At 37.9% G+C, this 23,237-nt stretch overlaps 1 protein-coding gene across 1 annotated transcript; it reads left to right on the forward strand.

Annotated features, from left to right (window-relative positions):
* Positions 1-170: 170 nt before the first annotated feature.
* LOC142349511 (uncharacterized) lies at positions 171-22,987 on the forward strand. The gene is made up of 4 exons (XM_075401116.1): positions 171-427; positions 16,578-16,799; positions 18,728-18,911; positions 22,620-22,987. The coding sequence occupies exons 1-4, from the start codon at positions 270-272 to the stop codon at positions 22,893-22,895; spliced, it is 840 nt and encodes a 279-aa protein (XP_075257231.1). The 5' UTR covers positions 171-269; the 3' UTR covers positions 22,896-22,987.
* The last annotated feature ends 250 nt before the right edge of the window (positions 22,988-23,237 follow it).

A 23,237-nucleotide genomic window follows, 5' to 3' on the forward strand; every position in this document is an offset into this window, starting at 1 on the left:
TGTATGGCTTTAGCTCATACTATGAGGAATCGACGGGAAAACGATGCAGTTTTCCGTTCTAGCTTGATAGGTCAGGTTGACTCTAAACTGCGCTCAATTTAAATAGCCACCAGTCCTTTTTGGACTGTGCTCTCTCCATTACAACAATTCCAATTGCAACAGAATGGTGACTGGGTCACGCTGAAAAACAGAAACAGAATTTCACTATCAATCTCAAACTCAACTACTATAAAAGTTATAACTGAACGACGCGCTGAATTATCTACACAATGCATGCAACATCATCGTTCACTCTTATACATAACCTGCCTTCCTTTTTGATTTTAATCACTTTATCCCTTCTGACGTCACATTTGGATGCCAAGTTTGACTGGACCACTCCAGAATGTAAAAATCTCGAAACTGCGAATGCCGGAATGTATAAAAGGTGAGCTCTCGTAATTTTCAAATTGCAGTTGGTAAGGAGTTTTCGCAAAAGGCGCACGAAAAGATTTCTTCTCAACCCACGAAAAGACTTTTCCTTGACTTTGAGTAAAAAGCTCGACTACGTAATATAAATTAAAAAAAATCCCTCTCCCCCCTCATGCACACACACATACACACACCCGGATTAAGTTTCCTTGATTTCATACAAGAATTGTATATGATTTCAAAGTCGAATTCAAAGTAAGCCGACAGAAAAGCAAGCCGAAAGTTATTTAATAGTTATGTAATCTATCAGAAATAATACATTGTCAGCCGTTACAATCAATACTGCGCGTAGGATTATATTGCATAATGTATTCCAATGCACCAAAGAAACAAAAATACGTCCATTTTTAGACATGTAGTGGGTACGGGCCTCAGCGGACCGCTGTCCATGGCTATGCCTCTCATCCGCTGTGGGGTGTAATCCGGAAATAGCGGGCCGGTTATCGCGGCGCCCACCGGCCCGCCGGGGGCAACTTAAAATACGGGTATACGAAAATTTTTCGGCTTACTTGACCTCATTTTCAAAATTCGGCTTGCTTGCCTATCGGCTTGCTTGACCGCCACCGATTTCAAAGCATTCATTATTGATTTCTTAATGGAATTTTTTTAATATGAAACGAAAAAAAAATCACATTTGACGATCGGGAATCGTACATTTCCCCCATATTCATTAAATTAGTCATTTTTATTGCTAAGGCACCATTGATATGATTCCCCGAAATCACTTTGTGATCAACCAAAAAAACCATGAAGTGCAAACTCTGTTGCAAAGTTGTGTGCTAATTAAACGAGTATGTCTATGTAAATGAAAAAAGTTTTGACATCCTATGCAGACTGTTTTTTTCCTATAAACGCTCATTTGTGGGAATTTGTAGCACCATCAATGCTTTAGAGGACATATATGCTCTTGTATGACTTTCAGGTAAATTTTACGTCTTCCAAATAAAGATTAAACAAATTATTTAGTGTTCAAAATTAATATATAATTCCTATTATTTAATATTATGATTTAGAGGAAAATTATACTGAGCAAGATATGACAACCAGGAACTCAATAAAATCATGTTTGATTTCGCATGAATTAAATCAAAGAAAGTTGCATTATGGTGACCTGAGCACAAACACCGAAATTTTTGCACTGAAATGTACTGAAGGCGCTGAATTGTGTTAATTGTACTAATTTTTTTTACAAAATTCAGCTCAAAATCATTATAAAATTACGCTAAAATGCGCTGAAGTATTCTAGAAATTTTTGTTGATTTTTTTAAGGCATTGGTGACAAAGCATTTTTTAAATAAAAGAGTAAATGAAATGGAAAGACTTTCAACATAAGATAAATTATGTGAAATGAGATGAACTTTTTCAAACATTTAGCTGATTTTAGCGCCTTTTTAACATCATTTCAGCGTGTTTCAGCGCATAATTATTAGGGGTTTCAGCTGTAAGATTAAAAAAATTGAGCACAATCCAACAAATTTCTTAGAAAAATTTTTACGAAAATTGCTCGACCGGAAGTTATTCAAGGATAAAAAGATTGCAACAACATAACCAAATGGTTTTGAAAGTAACCGTATATTTATTAAGAATACTTACAAATCTTTTAAATTTAACGCCAGAGCTGACAGACACCAATTACAAGTTGCTAGACAGCTAGTTGTCCCTCCCATTAACTTAGTAGAACTTCATTGTCATAAAGCTTGTTCAGAATTTTCAACGAGAATTTTAGGTTATCAGCACAATTTTAGGTTTATTACGACACTTCCTCTCAATAAAAACGGGAAGTGAGGTACGATATACCAGGGGGAGGGGTTAACTAGCAAGTTTACAAGCTGTTGACAACACAGATGGTTTCCACCAACCCGGGGATTATAACAGCAGACAATTTTTTTTGGGTTTCTATAGGGAGTAAAAATTTAATGTAAAACTGCAACAAATAATGTGTAGAGAATTTGTTTGGAATTTTTCAAAAAATTAACTACACTTGGTCTCCTGGTTTCTGAAAAAATACGCGTCTCAGCTATCATGTTTCTCGTCAGCACGGTATCTCAAAATTATGTCTGAGTTGTTAAATTAATTAAAATTCTGCACATTTTGTTCAAAATTTTTCTGCACATTTTGTTTATCATTGCATCAAGTTATACTTAACTGTAACAACAATTTACAATTCATACTTGACAACAATTCGCAACAGGTTAATAGAAATAGATGGCCCATTTACAATATAATTACTATACGTACCAGCTTTTATTTTGCAAGTATCTTACAATTTCTCCGTAAAAATACCATTGCGAAAGTGAAAGTGATATTGCCAATGAGTTTTAATGCAAGCATAGCGACTCATAGCGTCAATTTTTCCAAAACTTCTATTTGTGTTCTTATTTGCTCGTCGAAAAATTTGCTTAGACGGAAAAAAACCATTCCTGTCTAAAAAGTTATAGTATGCAGAAATAATTGACTTATCTTAACCATTTGATCGCTTTTATACGTAATTTTTTGTTAATTTAATTAAAAAATAATGCATGCTTCCTCCCCTCAAAAGTACAGAAATATACAAAACAAAAAATTAGAAATTATGTGACAAATTAGGTGACTAATCACTTTTGAAGAAAATGAAATTCAAGAACATCTCCCATTGTATTACGATCATTTATTATAATTTATCAAAAATTGTCATGTTTTATCGAAGACTTCCGAGAAGCGATTGATTTTAAGAGACCTAAATTTTCCTGAAAGTTATTCATTTTTCTTGACAGTAACTTTATCTATTGAGAAACGTTATGTATTCTCTTCAGCAATCTTGTTGTTATCTTTTCTTTAGTCTGATCCACTTTCAGAGACAACGACTGATTTTCAAGAGTTTATTTTGCTGTGTGTGCTTCTATAAGCTTGTATGCTTGTTAAATAATAGCCTACAAAGGTGTGGTTTATACCGCATTTACGATCAAAGTTAAGTGTGGCACGATGAAACTCATGTATGATAATGAATGAAAAGGTTTGGCATTGAAAGTCATGAAAATTCAAAGTTAGAGATATGACTTTTACAGCGATTATGAATATGAACTCAATAAATTTGAACAAAATAACAAGGGGAAGGATTGGGGGCTAAACGGTTACAGACAACAACAAAACTTAGCAAATAAATGTATCAGAAAAGAACAAAATAGTTGACATCAGAAATTCAAACTTACTGCCTCAAAAGTTTCCGCTTGAGTGAGTTTTATGTATCAGTTTGACATGATTGAAGGAGTATTCACTCACCCTCCGCGGCTAACGAAGAAGAAGAATCATCGTCAGTTTCAAAAACACTTTACCCAATCTCACTGCGGGGCGGTGCACTATGCCAGTACTGGTCTTGATGTCGAAGCTTCTTGCCACTCCATCTCTACTCACATGTGCTTTGACAATCCGACCAATGGGCCAAATTCCTCGGGGTGTAAAATCTTTGTAGAGCCAAACAACATTTCCTTCCTTGAGCTCAGCGTTGGCTTGCTGCCATTTTGTCCGCCTGTTAAGTTCCGGTACAAACTCTTTGAAAAGACGAGACCAATAGTGGTCCAACAGGGTCTGTGACTACCTAAAGTCTTCAATTGAAAACCTGGTTCTGTTGTTTGCCAGAGGTTTTAGGCAGAAGTGGCGTCTTCTCATCAGGAAATGATTCGGTGTTAATGGTTCCTCGTCGATCAAAGTGCTCCCAACATGCGTCCGTGGGTTTTAATTAAGAATTCCTTCTGCCTCCGCTACGACTGTATGGAAGACTGAAAAGTTTAGTCGGCGGCTTCCAAGGACAACAAGTAGGCTTAATTTAGTCGACTGGATAAGTCGTTCCCAAACTCCTCCGAAGTGCGGTGCCAGAGGTGGGTTGAACGTCCACTGCATGTTCTGTTGCGCCAGCTGAAGACGCATGTAGTTGTTGTCTGGTTTGTAATTTTCCTTAAAATTGAGTTTCATTGCCTGGTTAGCTCCAACAAAGTTTTTTCCGTTGTCCGAAACAATGACATCAGGGTATCCTCGTCTGGATACAAAACGTCGAATTGCCATTAGTAGACAGTCAGTGGAGAGGTCCTCACAAACTTCCAAGTGTACTGCTCGTGTGACCAAGCATGTAAACATGCAGACTTAATTGAGTTCTGTCTAGTTTCTGGATTTTTCAATGTGAAAAGGACCGAACATGTCCATTCCAGTATTCACAAATGGGTAGAGTTTGGAGTGCTCCGGAAAGCGAAAATTCGGTAGAGGAGCCATCTTCGGTCTGACATTGTCTGCTTGCCAGCGTCTGCAGATGAAGCAGTACTTCCCTAGAGTTCTTAGGGCTCTGCGGATTCTAACTATCATGAACGTTGCTTGGATATGTGCACGAACATGTTCAATTCCATGATGCCCGCAGTCGTGATGTGCTTTCCGATAAGCAGTTTGGCAACTCTGCACTCTCTGTGGAGTATCACCGGATGGTTGCTCTGAAGAGATTTGTCTTTCTTGTCTAGGGGTAGTCCACTTTGAAGTCGAGAAACTGTGTCCTTGAAGTGCGTGGACTGAGATATCTTCAATAGAAGGGCTCGAGCCTTGTTTTCGTCAGCCGCGAAGTCGTCCAAGTCGCAAGTTATGTCGCGTTTGATCGACCTCTTCAGTACGCGTACTGCTCTAAACACTGTCCTAATTGTGCTAAGGAATCTAGGCCAGTTTGAAAATCTGTTTGGATCCACCAACGGTTTTTCACTGGTCTTGTCATCAACTTGTGTGGCGTATATTTGAGCTGAATTGTCACCGGAGAATGTCCACTCGCTCTCAGGTTTGATCAAGAAAGAAGGTGTGTTCTGAAGATTGCATGGAGCTATACCTTTGGTACCATGATCAGCTGGGTTCATTTTTCCTGGTACGTGTCGCCAATCGTCTCTGTTTGAGTTCTCAGCATTTTTGTTGAGCCTATTGGCGATGTACATCTTCTGTCGATTCTTTTATTTGATCCAGCTGAGTACTGCTGTGCTGTCGGTCCACAATTTTTTGCTGTTCACATCTATTGTCATCTCGATCTCACAGAAGCCTGCTAGTTCTGCTCCCAATGTAGCTGCTTCGAGCTCTAACTTGGGAATGCTCAACTGTTTGATTGGTGCCACCTTGGATTTGCTGATGACGTAGTGCGTAGCTATTGAGCCGTCAGCGGAGATTGTCCTCAGGACACCACTGCTGATACTGCTGAAAGTGAAGCGTCTGTGAAGGTGTGCAACTCGTGAGTTCCATCGACGTTCGGAACTAGACATCTGGGGATTTGAATTGGAGGCATATTCTGGAAGTCTTCCATTCATTGCTGAAATTTGTGGTAATGTTTCTTTGATAGCAGCTGGTCCCAATTGTGTCCTTGTTTGATGATTTTTTGTAAGATGCATCTCAGTCGAATTGCAAAAGACAAGATTAACCCAATGGGATCAAACAAAGAAGCAGCCATTGAGAGAAGCTTTCTCTGTGTGATATTCTCTTTTTCATAGCTATGTTTGGGTTTCGCAAAAAGAATTTGATCGAATTCAGGATTCCATGTTTGACCAAGTATCCTTTGCAACTTTAGCACTCCAATTTTGTCTGCCTTAGGAATTTTTCCAGCACAGCAGGGTTATTGCTGAGAAACTTGTTGAGGTTGAATCCCCTTGTTTTGAGAACATGTTTCAGCTAAGTCTTTGCTGCCTGTATTTGCTGCCTCTTCCTCTGTTGAGAATGATTGAATGAAGTCATCCATGTAGAACTGTTTTGTGACTGAGTCAAAATTTTTTGGATGTTCTTGTCTGTTATCGTTGGCGCATTTTTTCAGAACAAAAATTGCGCAGGCGGGAGAACAAGTTGCTCCAAAAATGATTCGTTGGTATTTGGATGTCCTCTCCTCATCATTGCCGCTCCACAAAAAACGGAGAGCATCTTGGTCTTCTTCTCTGATTCCAACTTGCATGAACATAACCTCTATGTCTGCTGTTACTGCAACCTCGAACTGACGAAACCGTAGAAGAAGTCCATGTATATTGCACAAAAGGTCCGGTCCCGTTAGCAGTGCTTCGTTCAAAGAAACCCCTTTGTATTGTGAGGCTGCATTTGTCACTCGTCTTATCCTGTCTGGTTTTCGCTTGTTGATGACTGGATGATGCGGTAGATAACAAATGTTCTTTGCGTCCTGGTTAGTGACAGCTGCTATGTATCCCTTATCCATATCATCAAAGATAGTGGTCATATATCTCTCTTTCAGTTGGTTGTCTCTCTCTAAACGCTTCTGCAAGGCGTGCCACTGAGCCCTTGTCATGAAATAGTTGTTGGGCAGTGTGACATTTTCTCGCCACGGGAGTCCAATCTCATATATTTCCCCGTTGTGATGTGTGGTCTCTGCCAAAGTCTTTAGTGCCTTCTGGTCCTCTTCATTGTGTCCCTTTGTAGAACCCTGACTAAAGTTGACACCTTCAAAGGTCCAAAATGATGGAGAAGTTTTTCATCCGGGTCGTCACTACCTCGCCTGAGATGGTTGAAAAGAGTGATGTTTTGGTTGCTGCTTCCTTTATTGTTTGTTTGAAAGTACTCTTGAGGCACAGGGCCTGTCAAAGTCCATCCTAACATTGTGTTGACTCCGTAGGGTGTTCCTGGTTTGCCGGTAGTGAAGTGTCTTGGAACAGTAGCCAGAAAAGCATCAGCTCCTATGAGTATTCCAATTTTGTTGTCACGAAGGAAATTGACTTCTGCCAGAAGATCATGGTCTCTACAAAGTCTATTCAACATTTTTGCGAGAACAGATGGCGTCTGAAACTGCTCGATGGAGGTTGCGTACACAGGAAGACATGTCACCGGTTTTGAGCTGCCAAGTGAACCAATTCCCATTCATGACATCAGCTGTCGTCACTGTGTGCTCCCCATGTAGCGAACCTAAAGGTAGTTCTATATCTTTAGGGACTCGAATTCGAAGAGCATGAGCAATGTTTTGTGTGATCTGTGTATTATCACTTCCACTGTCCAAAAGTGCAGAAGTCTCTATGTTGAAGTCTTTGTAGAAGAGCGTGACTGGTATTGCCTGTAAATGAATAAAAGCTCTGATCCACGTGGGTTCCCCATTTCTGCTGCATGTGTGGTTTTGCACGCGTGGAAGTTTTGATGAATCATCAATCAGTTCGTTGCTGGTCACTGATCGAAAGTGATAGTTACTTCTGTCATTAGATTGCTGAGGATTGCTGTGCTGCTGTTTGGCAGTTTGATGCGAGCTGTTGTTTCCATAGTTTGGATTACGAGGGTTGAAATTGTTTTGATTGTATCCCCTTCTGTTGTTGGTATTTGGCGTGTTACTGATTGTTGACGAAAGCTGAGACGTTGTATGGCTGAAGTTTATACCGTACTTTGAATGCACCGGGTTGTTCCTGGATTGAAATCCCCCTTTACTCGTTGCTTGTAAATCAGTTCTCTGCGAAGTTCTGAAGTCGTCTCGATGAAGAGTTCAATGATAAAGCCCATTGCATCTGTCTACAAGACATCGAATTTTTGATTGACAGAATCCACTCTCATGTCTCTTCAAGCAATTGACACACAAGTTGTGATGCCTCACCAATTGCTGACTGTCAGCTACAAACTTGCTCAGGTAATCTTTGCAACGACCAAGGTTGTGATCCCCAGAGCATAGTTGACAATTTGAGCTGGCTTGAAGAATTATGTTGTAGTAATTATGGCCTTAGGAAAACCGTTTAACCCGGCCTGTTCTTTGTGGTCTTTGTGGAGAAACATCCTCGCAAGCCTCTGCATATGTGCTTATCCAATTTGCAAAATCAGCCAAATTGGGTTGCTCTATTCCCATGCTCCGTACATGTTGATTCCAGCGAATCGTCATTGGTGTCAACTTTCCCTTGGCAACTTTAACTACCGCAGAAGCCTTTAGGTCCGATTCAAAATGGTGGAGTCGAAAAGTCTGTACACAAACGTCTGAGGATGGATGCAAAACTTACAAAGCTGCTGGGATCATCCATTCTGGTTTTAGAAGGCCATTGTTCTATTTGTGTGAGGTACGCAATCACAACATGATGCGGCTTTCCAAATTTTCTGATAAGTTCCTGAAGTGCCTCCTCATAGAACTCTCCGTTGTAAGAGTAACCACAGATGAAGTCTTTTGCTTTGTGAGTTACCGAGTTTTGCAAGTATGTCATTTTCTGAACAGTTGAAAGAGCTGGATTGTCGTGAATGGTTGACTTGAAAAAGCTGTACCATTGTCACCAAATCAAAGGACCGCCTGAGAAATGGTCAAGACTAAACTTTGGTAGACTGAACGCATTCATCACCACTTGATGATTGGTCCACTCAGAATTGTGGGGTCCTTGTGGGAACTGTTGCTCAGAAAACTGCAGTGGCATGAAATTTAAGTGGCGATTAATCGCTCCGTTGGGAGCGTTCATCATTTTGTTTGTCTCTGGGAATGAGTGATTCATTTGACTACCTAAAAAAGGACGTGCCTGTTGCTGATCACGTGGATAGTTATTGTGTGCAAACGGTTGAGGGAAATTGTCAGGCATTTCTCGAGGTTGAAATCCAGGTGTTGTACCGGAATTCCAGTACAAAGTGTCTGATGGTTGATCGCTTGAAATATTGAGGGTAGCAAAACCTTGATTTGGGACATTCACATCAAAAATCGGGCAACTCTGAACCTGTTTCGCATCTTCACTGAGGCTGCGATGCTCCTGTATCTCACTGTTTTCTTTTGGTTTCTGTTGCTGAGTGTTGTATTTTGCTACACCTGCTCTCTCTTTTTGAAGATCACGATGACTGTTTTTGGAAGGTGCACGATCATGGTCATCAGAACTGAACACCTCATTCCCGCTCTCAGCGTTTTCACCTGCATTTTGCCTTGGCGTTTTACGTCTCATTCCGCTGGGTTGTTTACGCCTGGTTCCTGAAACAACAACCTTGCCCCGTAGTTTGTTGGGTTCTTCCGGGGAGGTGTCGGAAGAGATGAACTTTTGATGGTTTGACCCATGAAGCAATCTGATTTTTTGTTTGATTCTCAGCCATTTGCAATTTTTCCGTGCAGACTATGCAGCAACAGTATCGAACTCTTCTTGTGTCAACTGTTGTTCTATGAGTTCGTTACATATGCGATCAAGCTCCGCTTTTTGCAGTCGAAGTTCGTCAACGAGCTCTTGGAGGTCTGCTGCTGCTTTTGTTTGTTGCATTTGTTCGTCGAGTAGGTCTTGTGCTGCTTCCCACTCAATGACTTTGAACTTCAAGAGTTGCAAAAGTTGAGCCTTGGAGGTTGACTTTGTTTTGGTTTTGCTTGACATGGATTTGGTTTGTCTCATTGGTTAATGGTTACTTAATTTATGGTTGCACGATGACATTCAGAAAAAAACTTGAGTCACTATGAGTGTTATGAGTCACTGAACTTATAGTTAGCACTTAAAAATTTGTTCGAACGCTTAGTAATCGTTTTTTTTGTATCTATACAACTTGAATGTTAATTATGTTGCTGTTGTGGACAGCCAACAATAGTTTGGTTGTCTTATGTTTTACCAAATCTTGCTTGAATTCTTGCTGTTTTTTGAAGTATTTTAGGTACGGTTTGCGTTGTGGGGAGGTTTTTGTTTGATCACGGTCGCAGAGAAACACCCTAACCTGGGGAGGATACTGTTTTACATTTTAGAAAATTTTGCGCGTTGAAACAAAAATTTTTGCACTTGCGTGTCAGCAGGTACAAAAATGTAAATCAGAATCAGCTAGATTATCTGTATGAATGTAAGAGGGGCTGAATCAGACCCTGAATTTTTTAATGCTTTTTCGCTAGACTTAGGGTCAGAGAGTTTTAGCTGAACTAGAACGTGCTATAATCTAAGAAAGATCAGGCTTTGCTACCTATGTATATGTTCGACTATCCCCGTCGTAAGCCTATGCGTTGGTTCAAAAGAGAACCCGCAGCTTCACCCGCTCAGGCCCCAGTCAATCTTATTAGCAAATGTGGGACCTCTAGCCGCATGGACTAGAGAACTGCATTGAGTGGATTGCATCATAATGTTCGGAGTGCAATTAACGATGCAGGGAGAAGGTCATCGAACTGTACCTTACTTAGAAAGCCTGGCTGTCGATAAAATTGAAGTGCTAAAAATATCAGATGGAAAAATCTATAGCACATATAATTCAGCTAGGTGGTGGGATTTTTATTAAAGTTTTAGTGAGAAACTACAAGTCAGAATTTTTAGACAAGTCAGAAAGTTGTCTCTGTATTGTGAGTCGGTGGTTCGGTTTTAAAACCTAGGATGCGCCAAAATTTGTTATCTGTTCTTTAGTCTGATCCGCTTTCAGAGACAACGACTGATTTTCAAGAGTTCATTTTGCTGTGTGTGCTTCTATAAGCTTGTATGCTTGTTAAATAATAGCCTACAAAGGTGTGGTTTATACCGCATTTACGATCAAAGTTAAGTGTGGCACGATGAAACTCATGTATGATAATGAATGAAAAGGTTTGGCATTGAAAGTCATGAAAATTCAAAGTTAGAGATATGACTTTTACAGCGATTATGAATATGAACTCAATAAATTTGAACTAAATAACAAGGGGAAGGATTGGGGGGCTAAACGGTTACGGACCGTTTACACTTGTAAATCACTTTAGGGAACTTATCCGCTAATGAAAAGTTTTCGCTCTCTGACTTTATGCGGGACTAAAGGCAAACGAGCAAATGGTCTCCAGAATCGTGGATAAGCAACAAGAAACATATAGAATTTTGATGGCCTTAAAATAGATGTTTTTCCAATGATCACAACATCATTTCTCAGCATACTTATGTATCAAACGGTAAATTCATCCGGAAAAAATCAGAAGAAAGTGGCGGCAAAGTTGCTAGGGTAGATTAATTTCTAATGCGTGTTTTTAACGAAGAAATTTTAAGGTCTCAACAGCAAGCCAGAAAAGTAGTTGTTGCATGAAGGTTCCTTAATTTAAGTAGAGAAAGTACATCAGAAGAATTAAACGTCTGGGGTTATCTAATTGTTACAACAAACAACAACTTGTCATTTTAAGGCTCAATTAGTTCTCAGTTTTATTTTTTTTGAAAGAAAAAATTTCAAACAGATCGAAATTTTCAAAAGATAAAGGCTAAGGATCCGATAAAAAGCAAAGTATTTTACAGGGAGACCAAATTGTTACAAGTTATGAAAATTTGATTTGCAAACATTTTCCAAGAAACAAAATCAAAAATTTTTCAAATAAACGACTCAAAGCTTCAAGAGCCTTCAGTACTATCAACACTTCTACCCGTCCATTTATGGTTAAAAACTGGCTAAAATTACCCCTTCAATATAAAGTTCAGCGCAAACCAAAATGGAATCTGAAAGAGTTTGTATAGGTTTACCAGGTATAATTTTATCATGCAAAAGTTATCAAGTAACCTGGAGGCGTGATCCATCATCAATCTAAAATCAATCTAACATCATCCCTAATAAAGAGACATTGGGACTGAAGAACTATTAAATTGTTACTCAGGCCGCTTTCCCTCATAACCGATAGCAATTATTTACCCTATTCGAGACCTGGAATTTATGAACAGACCTATTAATTCCAGGTGGAGGGGTGGGGTGTAAATATTGAATTAAATTACACGGTCGAGGACCCTAGTTAAATTCGAGGCTAATTCTTTTCATAAGTCCAGCTAAATTCTTTTCATATGCAAATATGAGGTAAACTAAAAAGTTCCGACAACACCTGGGTTCGATCTCGTGACCTTCTCCTAACTTTCCCAATGCTTAACCAATTGCGCTTCATGTCCTTAACTTTGCAGGAAATTGAAAACAAGTCATTAAAACGGCCGCGAGCGTAATTCCAGGACATGTTTTAGTTCCAGCCAAATTCTGGGACGGTTGTTTTGGTTCCAGCCAAAGTCCAGGACATCACATTAGTTCCAGACAATTTCTTTTCATACCCAATATCTGTCGAAGGCAGTCTTTCCATACCTTAAATCTGCCGAGGACGGTCTTTTAATAATTCCAAGTCTCGACTAGGGTAGCACTTTTTTGAAGCAGTATTCACCTCAAGATTTTTTGGAGTGTCTAAAAACTCGATCAGCTGACTCATTTTCATAAAAATTCCGTTCACATCAGATTCCAAAAGTAATAACTGCAGAAAGAGAACAAGAAATTTGGTTACCTGAAAAATTTTTTTTTCAATAATTTACAACGTGCATTCTAGAACTCGTTTAAGTTTGAGGACGCTTAGTTTTTTTCCCTGGAAACGTAAGAAATATTTGTTCCCGACCGGCATTCTCGACAAACAGCCGTTGGTCTCTTGCGGAGATAAACTCTCGATACATTTTCAAGCACTCAACGAAATTTATTATTCTGTTTAGTGCTGAGCCATTCCAAATTTTAATTGCACGCTTTGCAACTGGAATTATCTATCACCTTATATGAGATTCTCAGTTCAATTATGTTTCTTTTTTGCTTTCCAAGACATCTTTATATTCTTTTTAAAGACATCGACATTTGTATTTTATGCCAGAAACTATTGCTGTTGATTCTCACATGGCGCTGTTACTAGCTTATTTGCAACATCGAAGTAAATGTTCACCTTAGCAACAACTACTCCCGATGAGATTTTTTCTGACAGTCATCCTTTCTGGATAGTCCCATGAAACCTTTTTTCTTATTTTTTGACCTTCATTTCCATTTTTAGAAAGATTTTTTGCTTCAATAACATGTCAAATTTTATACATGAACCAGAGATCCAAGGGCCCTGCTATACAAATTTCTGTCTCAAAGTATTCTCCCAATATAGAAACATTGTTGCCCAAATGTCTTAACAAAATTTCATAATTGGCTCTCACTGACCAACTGATGACGTAATAAGTGAAAAATGACATTTTTTCCAGGCTAGACTGCATAAAATTGTGTTTTGTTATATTGGAAAGTAAAATTTTAAAAGCGCATTTTTTAATTGTTTCACGGTTTTACTGCTGTCCAAAAACAAGGGAATAAACCACAACGGAAAACCCCCATCTCATTTTAATAGGAAACAAACCCCCAAGGAGAAAACCCCACGCAATTAAACCCCCAAGAAAAAAACTCCCGTTTTATCATTGAAAGAAAAACAATGAGATTGAAAAAAAATCAACAAAACAAAACTTAAACACGCACGCCTAAAACATGTCAAGTGATTGTTCATGTTCCGCTTTACGTATTCGCTCTTTAACTTTATAAATTTTTTTTCGAAAGATTTTATATTTAGGCCTCTAAAAAAGATGGTCCAACTCAGAAGGAGTGGAGTATAACAAGTGCCCCCTGGAAACCTACCCCTGACTAAAAAATCACTGCGAATAGTACCGTCTAAACCACATTTTTAATCTTTCATATTTGTGCTTCCTATGGGCAGTCAATAAAGGACAGTGCTTAAAGGGTTGACATCCAATCCTCCGTGCTATGGTACCTAACTATAGTCATGGTGCTGTCTCTTGCCCTACGGTGGGGGAGGGGAAAAACACCTTGAAGGTAATAGGGAGAGTTTTTGTGGTGGATAAACTGAAAAAAACCCAATTTTTCAGCCTACATATCTGGTTTTCAATCAACCTTTTTAGCGCGTCCTGTATCAAATGCGTCTACATACAATCAACAGCAATCGTTTTGTTATCTTAATCCAATTAGTGTGACATTTTTGAAACAAATTTTGAAACTATGCCCAATCTCTAACTTATCAAACCTCAAATCAACAACCAAAGTTCCAAATAAATGGAAACCTCTGAGTTTTTCAAATTGTGCTACATTAAAACAAACAAAGGAGGAACAAAGCTTATATATCAAGATTTCGCTGACATTCAAAACAGAGAACTCAAAAGTTCTACTAATTGGTACTGCAAATTAAGAAGAAACAAAGCACAAGGTAAGCAGCCAATTTGGACACTTACTGACCAAAACATTCGGTAATTGTTGTACCAACATTCGCACGCACCCGACTCCACGCTAAATGAAATTCACGAATTTAGGAACCGGATTAGAAAAGACGCAATTGTACAAGAATGTGCTTCAACTCAACGCATTCTATCAAACAATGTTCCAATTGACAGTGCTGAATACGCAGGCAAAATGCCTACAAGTTTGCACTTCAAAAGATGTGTCCGCTATATTAACAACAACGGAGAGGATCTGGCCAATTCCAAAGACCAAAGACTTTAAAATCCCGAAAAATTCCTTACTATGACGAAAGGCGATGACTTCCTTTTTGAAGATAGAAACGTTCAGCAGTTGCAAAAAAGATTTCTCGTCTTTGGAACCCAATACAGTTTGCAATTGCTCAGCGACAAAAAAGAATGGTTTGTTGATGTAACATTCAAAAGCTGTCCCAACATAATATACCAGATTTTTTACTGTGCATTGCCTAGACAATGGAATAACTGTCCCATGCATATATGCTCTGTTGCCAGACAAAAAACAAGTCACATATGTGGCAATTTGGGAAAAATTAGAAGACAGTTTATCACACACCGACACAATAATGATGGAATTTGTGTGCGCCTCAAAAAATGTCCCAAAAGGAAGCCTTCCCCGATAATATTTTAATTTAAGTATCCGTACGTTCACAGCACTTGCGTTTTCGCCCCCACACATACTGAATATTGGTTCAAAATGCTCCAATTACTGATGCCAGAATTGGAAGCGAAAGATTTTGATGATTTTTTTGAGGAAGTTTATTTTGGCCGCCTAAACAGGAATGGGAGTAGAAGAAAACCATGGTTTCATCTCAGAATGTGGAATGTGTATCATCGAACGATTCAGCACCTACCGAGGACTAAAAATGCTATAGAAGGTTTTCATAGACGTTTTGAATTGATGCTTCAATTGAGCAAACCCGATGTTGGAAATTTTTGGAAGCGAGACACAAACAACAAGCGCTTCAAGAGTTCACCGTGGCTCAACAAAAAGGGGGAATCAGGTTGTGAAATAAAGTGAGAATCTTGGCAGAATAAACCAAATTGTTTGTTCTGCACACGAATATCAACCATTAAAAATTTTGCTAGCAATTGCTTCAAACATGTCATTTTGAGAAACTGTTTCAATCTTTTGCTTTTTATCTGTGTAATTGTGTTAGAGTCTGTGTAAGTGTAGGTATAATTCATTTAACTAATCATTTAAATTTATTTGATTGAAAATGCATCACTTTGGCAGTCAAGTGGGGGTTTATTTCCCTGGGGACTTCTTCCCCTGGGTTTTTTTTGCCTATCTAGTTTTGTGTGGGGGCTTTTTCCAAAACCGGAACAAAACGTTTTCGAAAAGTAAATAGAGACTGAGAGACAAATTTTCATGCTAGCTGACCATTTCCCTAATTTTTTGTTTCATAATCTGCTTTTGGAGATAACACAGAAGCCCTATTGTAAGCAGCGGATTCCAAAAGAACTGGAATTTTTAGTCTAACTTGTCCAAGAAAGTGAAAGTTATCTGTTTTGAAGTTCTGTTTTCATAGATTGCTAAGATGTCTAATATTTTTCCAATCTTTTCCAAAATTTTTCCTTCACGGAATTTACGATATAAATTAAACTGAACTGAAAAATCTCCTAGGACAGCGCGGACTTTAAAGTGAGAATTTTGAGGCTAGCTTGGCTGTTTTCATTTCATAACTCGCAGGTATTTTTTTTCAAAAGGTTGTTTGCGTATAGATTTTGATCACATTAAACTAAAATTTAGCTGATAGTTCCCTTCTGTAAGTATCACCAAAGTTGTTGCTCCACTGTGAGCCCTAAAAGTAATGTCGAAGTTTTTTTTATGAGTTTACTTCACGTCGTTAAACTTTATAGGGCGTTAGTACTGTATCGCCATAATCATTATATTGCCTTTAGTATGCCATGTCATTAATCTTGATACGGCCTTTACAAGTCTGTGGTCAACTTGGCGATAGAAATATATTTTTGTCCATATCAGCTCCAAAAAGAAATTGGCTTGACGTAATTTTGTGTATAAAACGAAATTGGCTGAAAGCTTTTTCATCTGTTAAAATAGTTTGTCTCGAACTGACATACGTCGTTAACGATATAATCAAAATAATAACAATGGCTTTGTTTAACACCCCATCCCATCATCTCACAGTAAGTCCAGTTAGCTGAAGAAACTCCTCCGATGCTTATGGTCTGTTCTAGGTCTCTTAGCCAGAACGGGTCGTTGTTGGGGGATGACCTGTTTGCCAGATATGCACTGTGTTACCAAAACGCCTTCAGAGCCAGTGCCAAATTGGATGCGTTGAAGTGGAATGCAGATCTGGCCCATTATGCACATCAGGTGGCTGAAGGGGTGGTGGCCAGAGGGTGCAGACATTTAGTACACAGTGAAAGTAAAAAACGAATGCCTCTTCATGGCTTCTGGTAATATTTCAAATTTATCCGTCTTATTCATCCCCTAAAGAATTCCGGTCAAGAACGATCATTTCCTGGGTTTAAAAACGATCAGAAAGGATTTCCTAAAGAACTGATAAAAACAAGCAATTTCTGTGTTAAAAAACGGTCTCAAACAGTCATACTGTTCAGAAAACAAAAAGAACTTTTCATTTAAAATACTTTTTTTCTCCATAACTTTCAATCTTCTTCCGAGGAAATTTCTCAACTTAGCTGATCATTATCTTAATGATATAATTCCTTCCAATCATATATAAAGCCAAGATCACACCTCTCAGTATCAATTCCAGCTGTAAACGGTGTGCCACACGCGAATGGGTCATAATGAACTTCCAGCAATGATAAAAAAGTATAGCTTTATAATGTTTTAGTCAATTTTGTCGATTGCAATAAACATAGATATCGGTTTTGAGGGGCTTTTATTAAGTCACTCTTAATCATAAGAAGAGAAACTTTTTGTGGATTTTATCTGTGTTGCGACAATACAGTATCGGCACCTTCTAGTATATAAACGATTTTGTTTATAAAAAGTAATACTTTGATTTAGGCCACTTTTTTCAACTTGTCGTTTACTGACAAATGACTTCTATAGAAATTGAAAAAAATCTTTTGATCATTTGTTTGTTTTTCTTCGCATGGTCAAAAATATCAATATTTCTTTTCTTGCTTCCATACAACAAAAATACTCAACTTTTTGAATTCTAAACTGAGATGATTTTGTTCAAACGGCTAAACATATTGAAGTGTAGAATTTGGTGAACAAAATCAGCTAATTGTAAACGACTGAAGACAATCATTTCACAAATTTGATCGTCTAAACAGAAAATACAAAATTATAAATGACCTAATTACAAAAATTAAGTTGACTGCTACAAGTATTTGGAAAAAATCATTATGATTACTTTAATTACTTTCAGGGAATCCATTTTTAGCGAAATATTAAATAACACCCAGGTTGAGGTGCCATTCGGAAATGACCTCAGACCAGACCGTGCCAGACTAAAGTAACTTCTGATCAGACCATTCCAGACCAAAGTGTCCACTGATCAGACTGAAGTGCGTTTGAAACACCGTGCACGCTCGGAATGCCCTGATCAAGATATTTACGCACGATATCGCCTCTGATCAGACTCAATTGCGTTCGAAATAGTCGGATCAGTGAATAGTTTTCAATGAAAAACTCTCTCCAATTTTGCTATATTATATTCGTTTCATAAAAATTGATGTTTGCAGTATTAAATTCATCAGAGGAAAAACCAATTCTAAAAGTGTTGCTAACAGAAATGAAACCCAACTGTTGAGAAAAAGAAATAATTAGCATACCATTAGTGCATATTTCAGACTCAATGGATGAACTTATACAGCTTTCCATGAGAAATGTCGTGGTCTTCAGTTAATCAAAATTTCATTTTTAAGGGGACCGGCTTTTTCTATCAGCTGGACCCTTTTGATTCTGATTAGAGGCAGCAGACTTTAGATGTGTCACTGATCAGAAAGCTGCGTTTTTGTTGCCTTTTGGCAGAGCCAACATCTCTCATTAAAAAATACAAAAAATTAAAAGAAAAAAGCTGTGCTCAAAATCTTCTTTGATCAGACTAATGTGCGCTTGAATCCACCTCTGATCAGACGGAAATGACCTCTGATCTGACCATTATCATCCGGAAGTGACCTTTGATTATACTAAAGCGCTCAAGCCAAATCCCAGACCCTGTAATATTGGTCTGGAAGCACATCGTGTGCGTTAGACTTGGGTCTGATCAGAGGTCACTTCCGTCTGGCACCTCTAAATGGGTAACAAATTGTTTCTGGTGTTACAAATACAAGCATCATGGATTATATACACAGTTTTCTAGCGAAATAATATTTTAACTTAAATTTTTGTTAAATTGTTGCTGTAGGTACGTGGGAGAGAACTTATACATGATGGACTACAGCTACAATGCGCCAGAGAGTGAGCTGCCGATCCAGGGGAAGAGGTCAGCTGAGGCTTGGTTCAGGGAGATATCCAACTTCAGCTTCAGCGGGGAGGACAAGCCATATGACGGCTGCAACACAACCGGAAGAATTGGACACTTCACACAGGTTCTTTATTTCTTTAGCATAGTACCGCTGAAATCGGTGATTGGTAAAATGAATAAAGGCCATAATTTTGTCTGCGGTGAAATGAATATTCCAAATCCAGGATTAGGTCAACGAATCAACACAGGTATGGTTCACTGTACCACTGAAAGGAAGCATCGCGTAACGATCTAGCATCAGAAAAGAACTAAGAACAAAGAGAAAAAAATGACAGCTTAAATTGCCGTCCGTTGTATATACCTATACAAAAGAGGAGTGAGTTGACAAAAAAGCATTCAAGATCATTAGCTTACTACACAAGATTGACAGACAAAGAGTTATGTAACAGATCTACTACGTGTTAAACAGTTACCTTATTATACAGGTTGAGCGACATAAAGAAAAGTAAAGGTGAGAGTATCTCGAGGGTGACGTACACAATATACTATCTACAAAATAACAATTAAAAAAAATTTTTAAGAAAATGCGATGGGCAACTTCAATCGTCTCTGAAAGATTATTCTACAATCAATTCAACTATATTGTGCGGATAATGTTCTGCAAAGAGCAACGTAGGTTTACATCTGGTCAATTCAATATTACCAAAATACTGATCAATTGATTGATAGCCGCTTCATTTTGTGCTCTCAGCCGGCCATTACTGCTCTCTTTCTTTTACGACTCGAAGAAGACTATTGGCGGAGCGTCTGCTCTATCTATAAATTTGTTGGAGTGTATGAAACAGGAAATGTCGAACGTGATAACAAACTATACAAGTCAACCTGTTGAACAAATTGAAGAGAGAGGCGAGAGTAATTTTCTGCTCATGTGGCATTTTTGAAAGATTATGAAAAAACCTTGGTGTAAAACGATTGACTCTTAAGAAACTTTTGTTCCCTTGTGGCCAAATCCAAGCAGGTTTTTGCTTTTCAACTGATCTTCATTCAACTTGAGTGGTTTCCACAGACTGTATTATAAGCTTTTGAACTTTAAAGCCGTTTCGACTATTTTCGGATATAAAGGTACACCCTTTGTTATAAATTTTAACGTTGTATTGTTCAAGTGCTGGCGCAGCTTGATATAATGTGAAAAACGTCATGGGTTTTTTGGTTAGCGTTTGATTTCAAATAGTTTCTTGAATTTTTTCGCGGTACCTTCTTCATTGATCAAGTGAAAAACAAAAGGATTCAAAATTTAATGGCATTGAGGTCAACCTGCTAAACATATTCATATCCAAAGAGAAAAAAAGAAGAAACACAGAGTCGCTTCTATTCATTGAAGGTTTTGAGAGACGCGGGAGAACAGATCAACAAAATTTATGATTATTTTTTATTGTATTTTACTTTTTTTATTTGCTAGGACAAGACAAGAAATTTTATGATCAATTATGTTCTTAATTTTTTCTATATGTCTTTTGTTTTTATTTCTTATCCTTTATGCGGGAAGCAAGTTATAAGCCCAGAAGCAAGTTATAAGCGTATGTTATTTTGAGATCAATTTTTTGGGTTGTAACTTCTTGTGAAAAACTTTCAAGAAGATCTCAGGTTCCAAATTTTGCCTTTCCACTAATTCTGTGTTTTTTCTATTCCACGTGTCTCGTATAATGATATTTGACAAAGCTTTTGATTTAACAGCTGGCAGCGTTTTAAAATAATGCTTACTTTGCCACGGATGCGATGTTTTTTGGCTAATGTTTTCTTTTGGTATTTCTAAAAAAATTTATTTCGCTTTAGCTAACCTTGCCGCCCTTTCAACTTTTGCGTGTTATTTGTTTTGTTGAATCAGAGTATTTTCACTAACGTTTTTTCATCAATCTAATTTAATTGGTTTAAAACATTAGTTGCCCAGCAAAAAATTTCTAAAATGAACGGAGTCTATATCAAATACCGAAATCAATATAGAAACAAGACAAACCTATAAAGCACAGCTATAGATCGCACCTTGAGCTTTGTTGTATTTTATCTGATTTATAAGACTTATATGTAATAATTATATTGATACTGTCCAGAAGTAGGCCTATAAATAGCAATCAAAGTACCGCACGTTGTAGACATTTTGGGTATACAATGATTTTTTTCAATTTTCTTATGTTGTTTCAATTGCAACTGGGATGGTAGGTTCAGTAGCGTCTACTTTGTCGAGGATGCCAGGTATTAGTCCAGCTCAGAAAATCTATGTTTTTTTGATATTTTCAGACTATACACTATGGCACCAAAAAGCTCAGAAGCAATCTATGTTTTTTTGATATTTTCAGACTATACACTATGGCACCAAAAAGATAGGTTCAGCATAATTTCTGCGTTTGAAGCATTCTTCGTGCTTTGGGGCGCAATAGGATCAGATGAGCGGAAAATGTTTTTTAGTTGTTCAAACAAGCTAAACGCTGTCACTTATATGGAAACTTTGAATAATTACAAAGGAAACATGCATTTTTCTGGACTTTATTCTGTGCAAGATAATGCTTCTGTGCATAAATCAGAAAATTATTGGAATTTTTTCCCTAGAAAAGGAGTGGAAGGTACTGAAATGGCCAGCATTTACTCCAGATGTAAATCCAATTGAAATTTTCTGGGCAATTTTGAAGCAGCGACTATGAAAAAATGTGTTTTGGGAAAACGTAGAAAATGTGTCAAAAATTTGGAACAAAATTGACGCAGATGTCGTTAGAAACTTGTATAAAAACTATGCAAATCGTCTGGTAGACGTTGCAAAGGCTAACAGAATTATGACGTGATGTTAGAGAAAAAATTTGAAATCAAAATGTTGTTTTATTTGATGTCTACAATGCTTTTTAAAGAGCGCTAGATGGATGGTTCCTATAAATAGTTAGAATTTGACTTCTAAAGTTTCATTAGGAAAATAGGCTAGTTTTCTTAGTAAAGAAGTAATGGAATATTTAAAGACTGCAGTGGTATTACATTTATCAAAATAAGTTCTTCTAAAGAGAGCAAAAATAGCAAAGAATGCTTCCCGGGTCGAGGTTTTTGGGTAAATTGTTATAAGAAATGCGGTGAATGCTGTGAATTTTTGTAACAAATGCGATGATTGCGGTGAATGCGGTGAAAATAAATATTTCACCACATTTCACCGCATTTCTTACAAAAATTCACCGTAAAATTCACCGCATTTCTTACAAAAATTCATCGCATCAAATCTTGCGGCAAAATAATGTAAGAAATGCGGTGAAAGCGGTGAATGTGGTGAAAAAAAATAATTCACCACATTTCACCGCATTTCTTACAAAAATTCACCGCGAAATTCACCGCATTTCTTACAAAAATTCACCGCATATGATTTCCAAAGTTTACTCAATCTGATTTAAATTCACAAGAAATTTCAAAGATAACAGTGACAGTTGGAGCAGTGGACTAAGCAGTGGACGGCATGCAAGAGGTCAGAGGTTGGAACCTGTGTGGGGACGATTCTTTTTTGTAAGAACACTGAGAACGCGGTGAAAATAAATAATTCATCGCGATTCACCGCAAAAAGATGTAAGAAATACGCGGCGAAAAGTATTTTTTTTCACCGCATTTCACCGCATTTCTTACGAAAATTCACCGCCAAACCTCGACCCGGGTTTGATATTTTTTGAAGGTTTTTCTTAAAAAAGAACAATACTATTATTTTTTATAAAATCAAATTAAAATTTATTACTTTATATTTATCTATTATTTTTATATCTGTTAATTTTTGACAATGTTTAGCATTTGTGACGGTGCAATTTTGTTGCAGATGATGTGGGATGACACAACTGATTTGGGCTGTGACTTTGCAACTTGTTCAGGCGGACAGGCAGTGGTGGTGGCATGCAACTATGGCCCTGGAGGCAACAAAGAGAAGACGAAACTGTTCAAAAACTCAAATTATTGCGCCCTCAGAAGTTCTCTCAGTGTTAAAGAGTATTTAAAAGGGAAGGAACACGTGCCCACGTGTATGCCCAAAGTGCCCTGCTGGCAAGGCTTACGATGGGATAATGAGCCCTCTAGATACGGTGTATACCGTGGATAATTTATTCCGGGCTGAGGAATTACCGCCATTTACTTCAAAAATATGCTATCTATTTTGCCCCATCACCCGCTTAAGGGGCATGTAAATTTCACGCCCACAAAAAAGATCGAAATTATGCAACAATGGCGAAATCGTTTAAATTATGTAAGTTAAGCTAAGCGTTGATTTAACGACACAATTTTTCTGAAAGAGACAATATTCCTGCTACTTTTTTGCGCATAAAGTCACCTCTTTTATTATGAAACTCTTCAGAGTCAATTTTACAAACGGTATTCGTAATTTCGCTGTTTTCCACAATTTTGGATCCTTTGCAGTTTGGCTGGGAAACTCCGAGCTAGTAGC

The sequence above is a fragment of the Convolutriloba macropyga genome, chromosome 11 (genome assembly GCF_964194025.1).
Source record: "Convolutriloba macropyga chromosome 11, txConMacr16.3, whole genome shotgun sequence".
Lineage (NCBI taxonomy): Eukaryota > Metazoa > Xenacoelomorpha > Acoela > Convolutidae > Convolutriloba > Convolutriloba macropyga.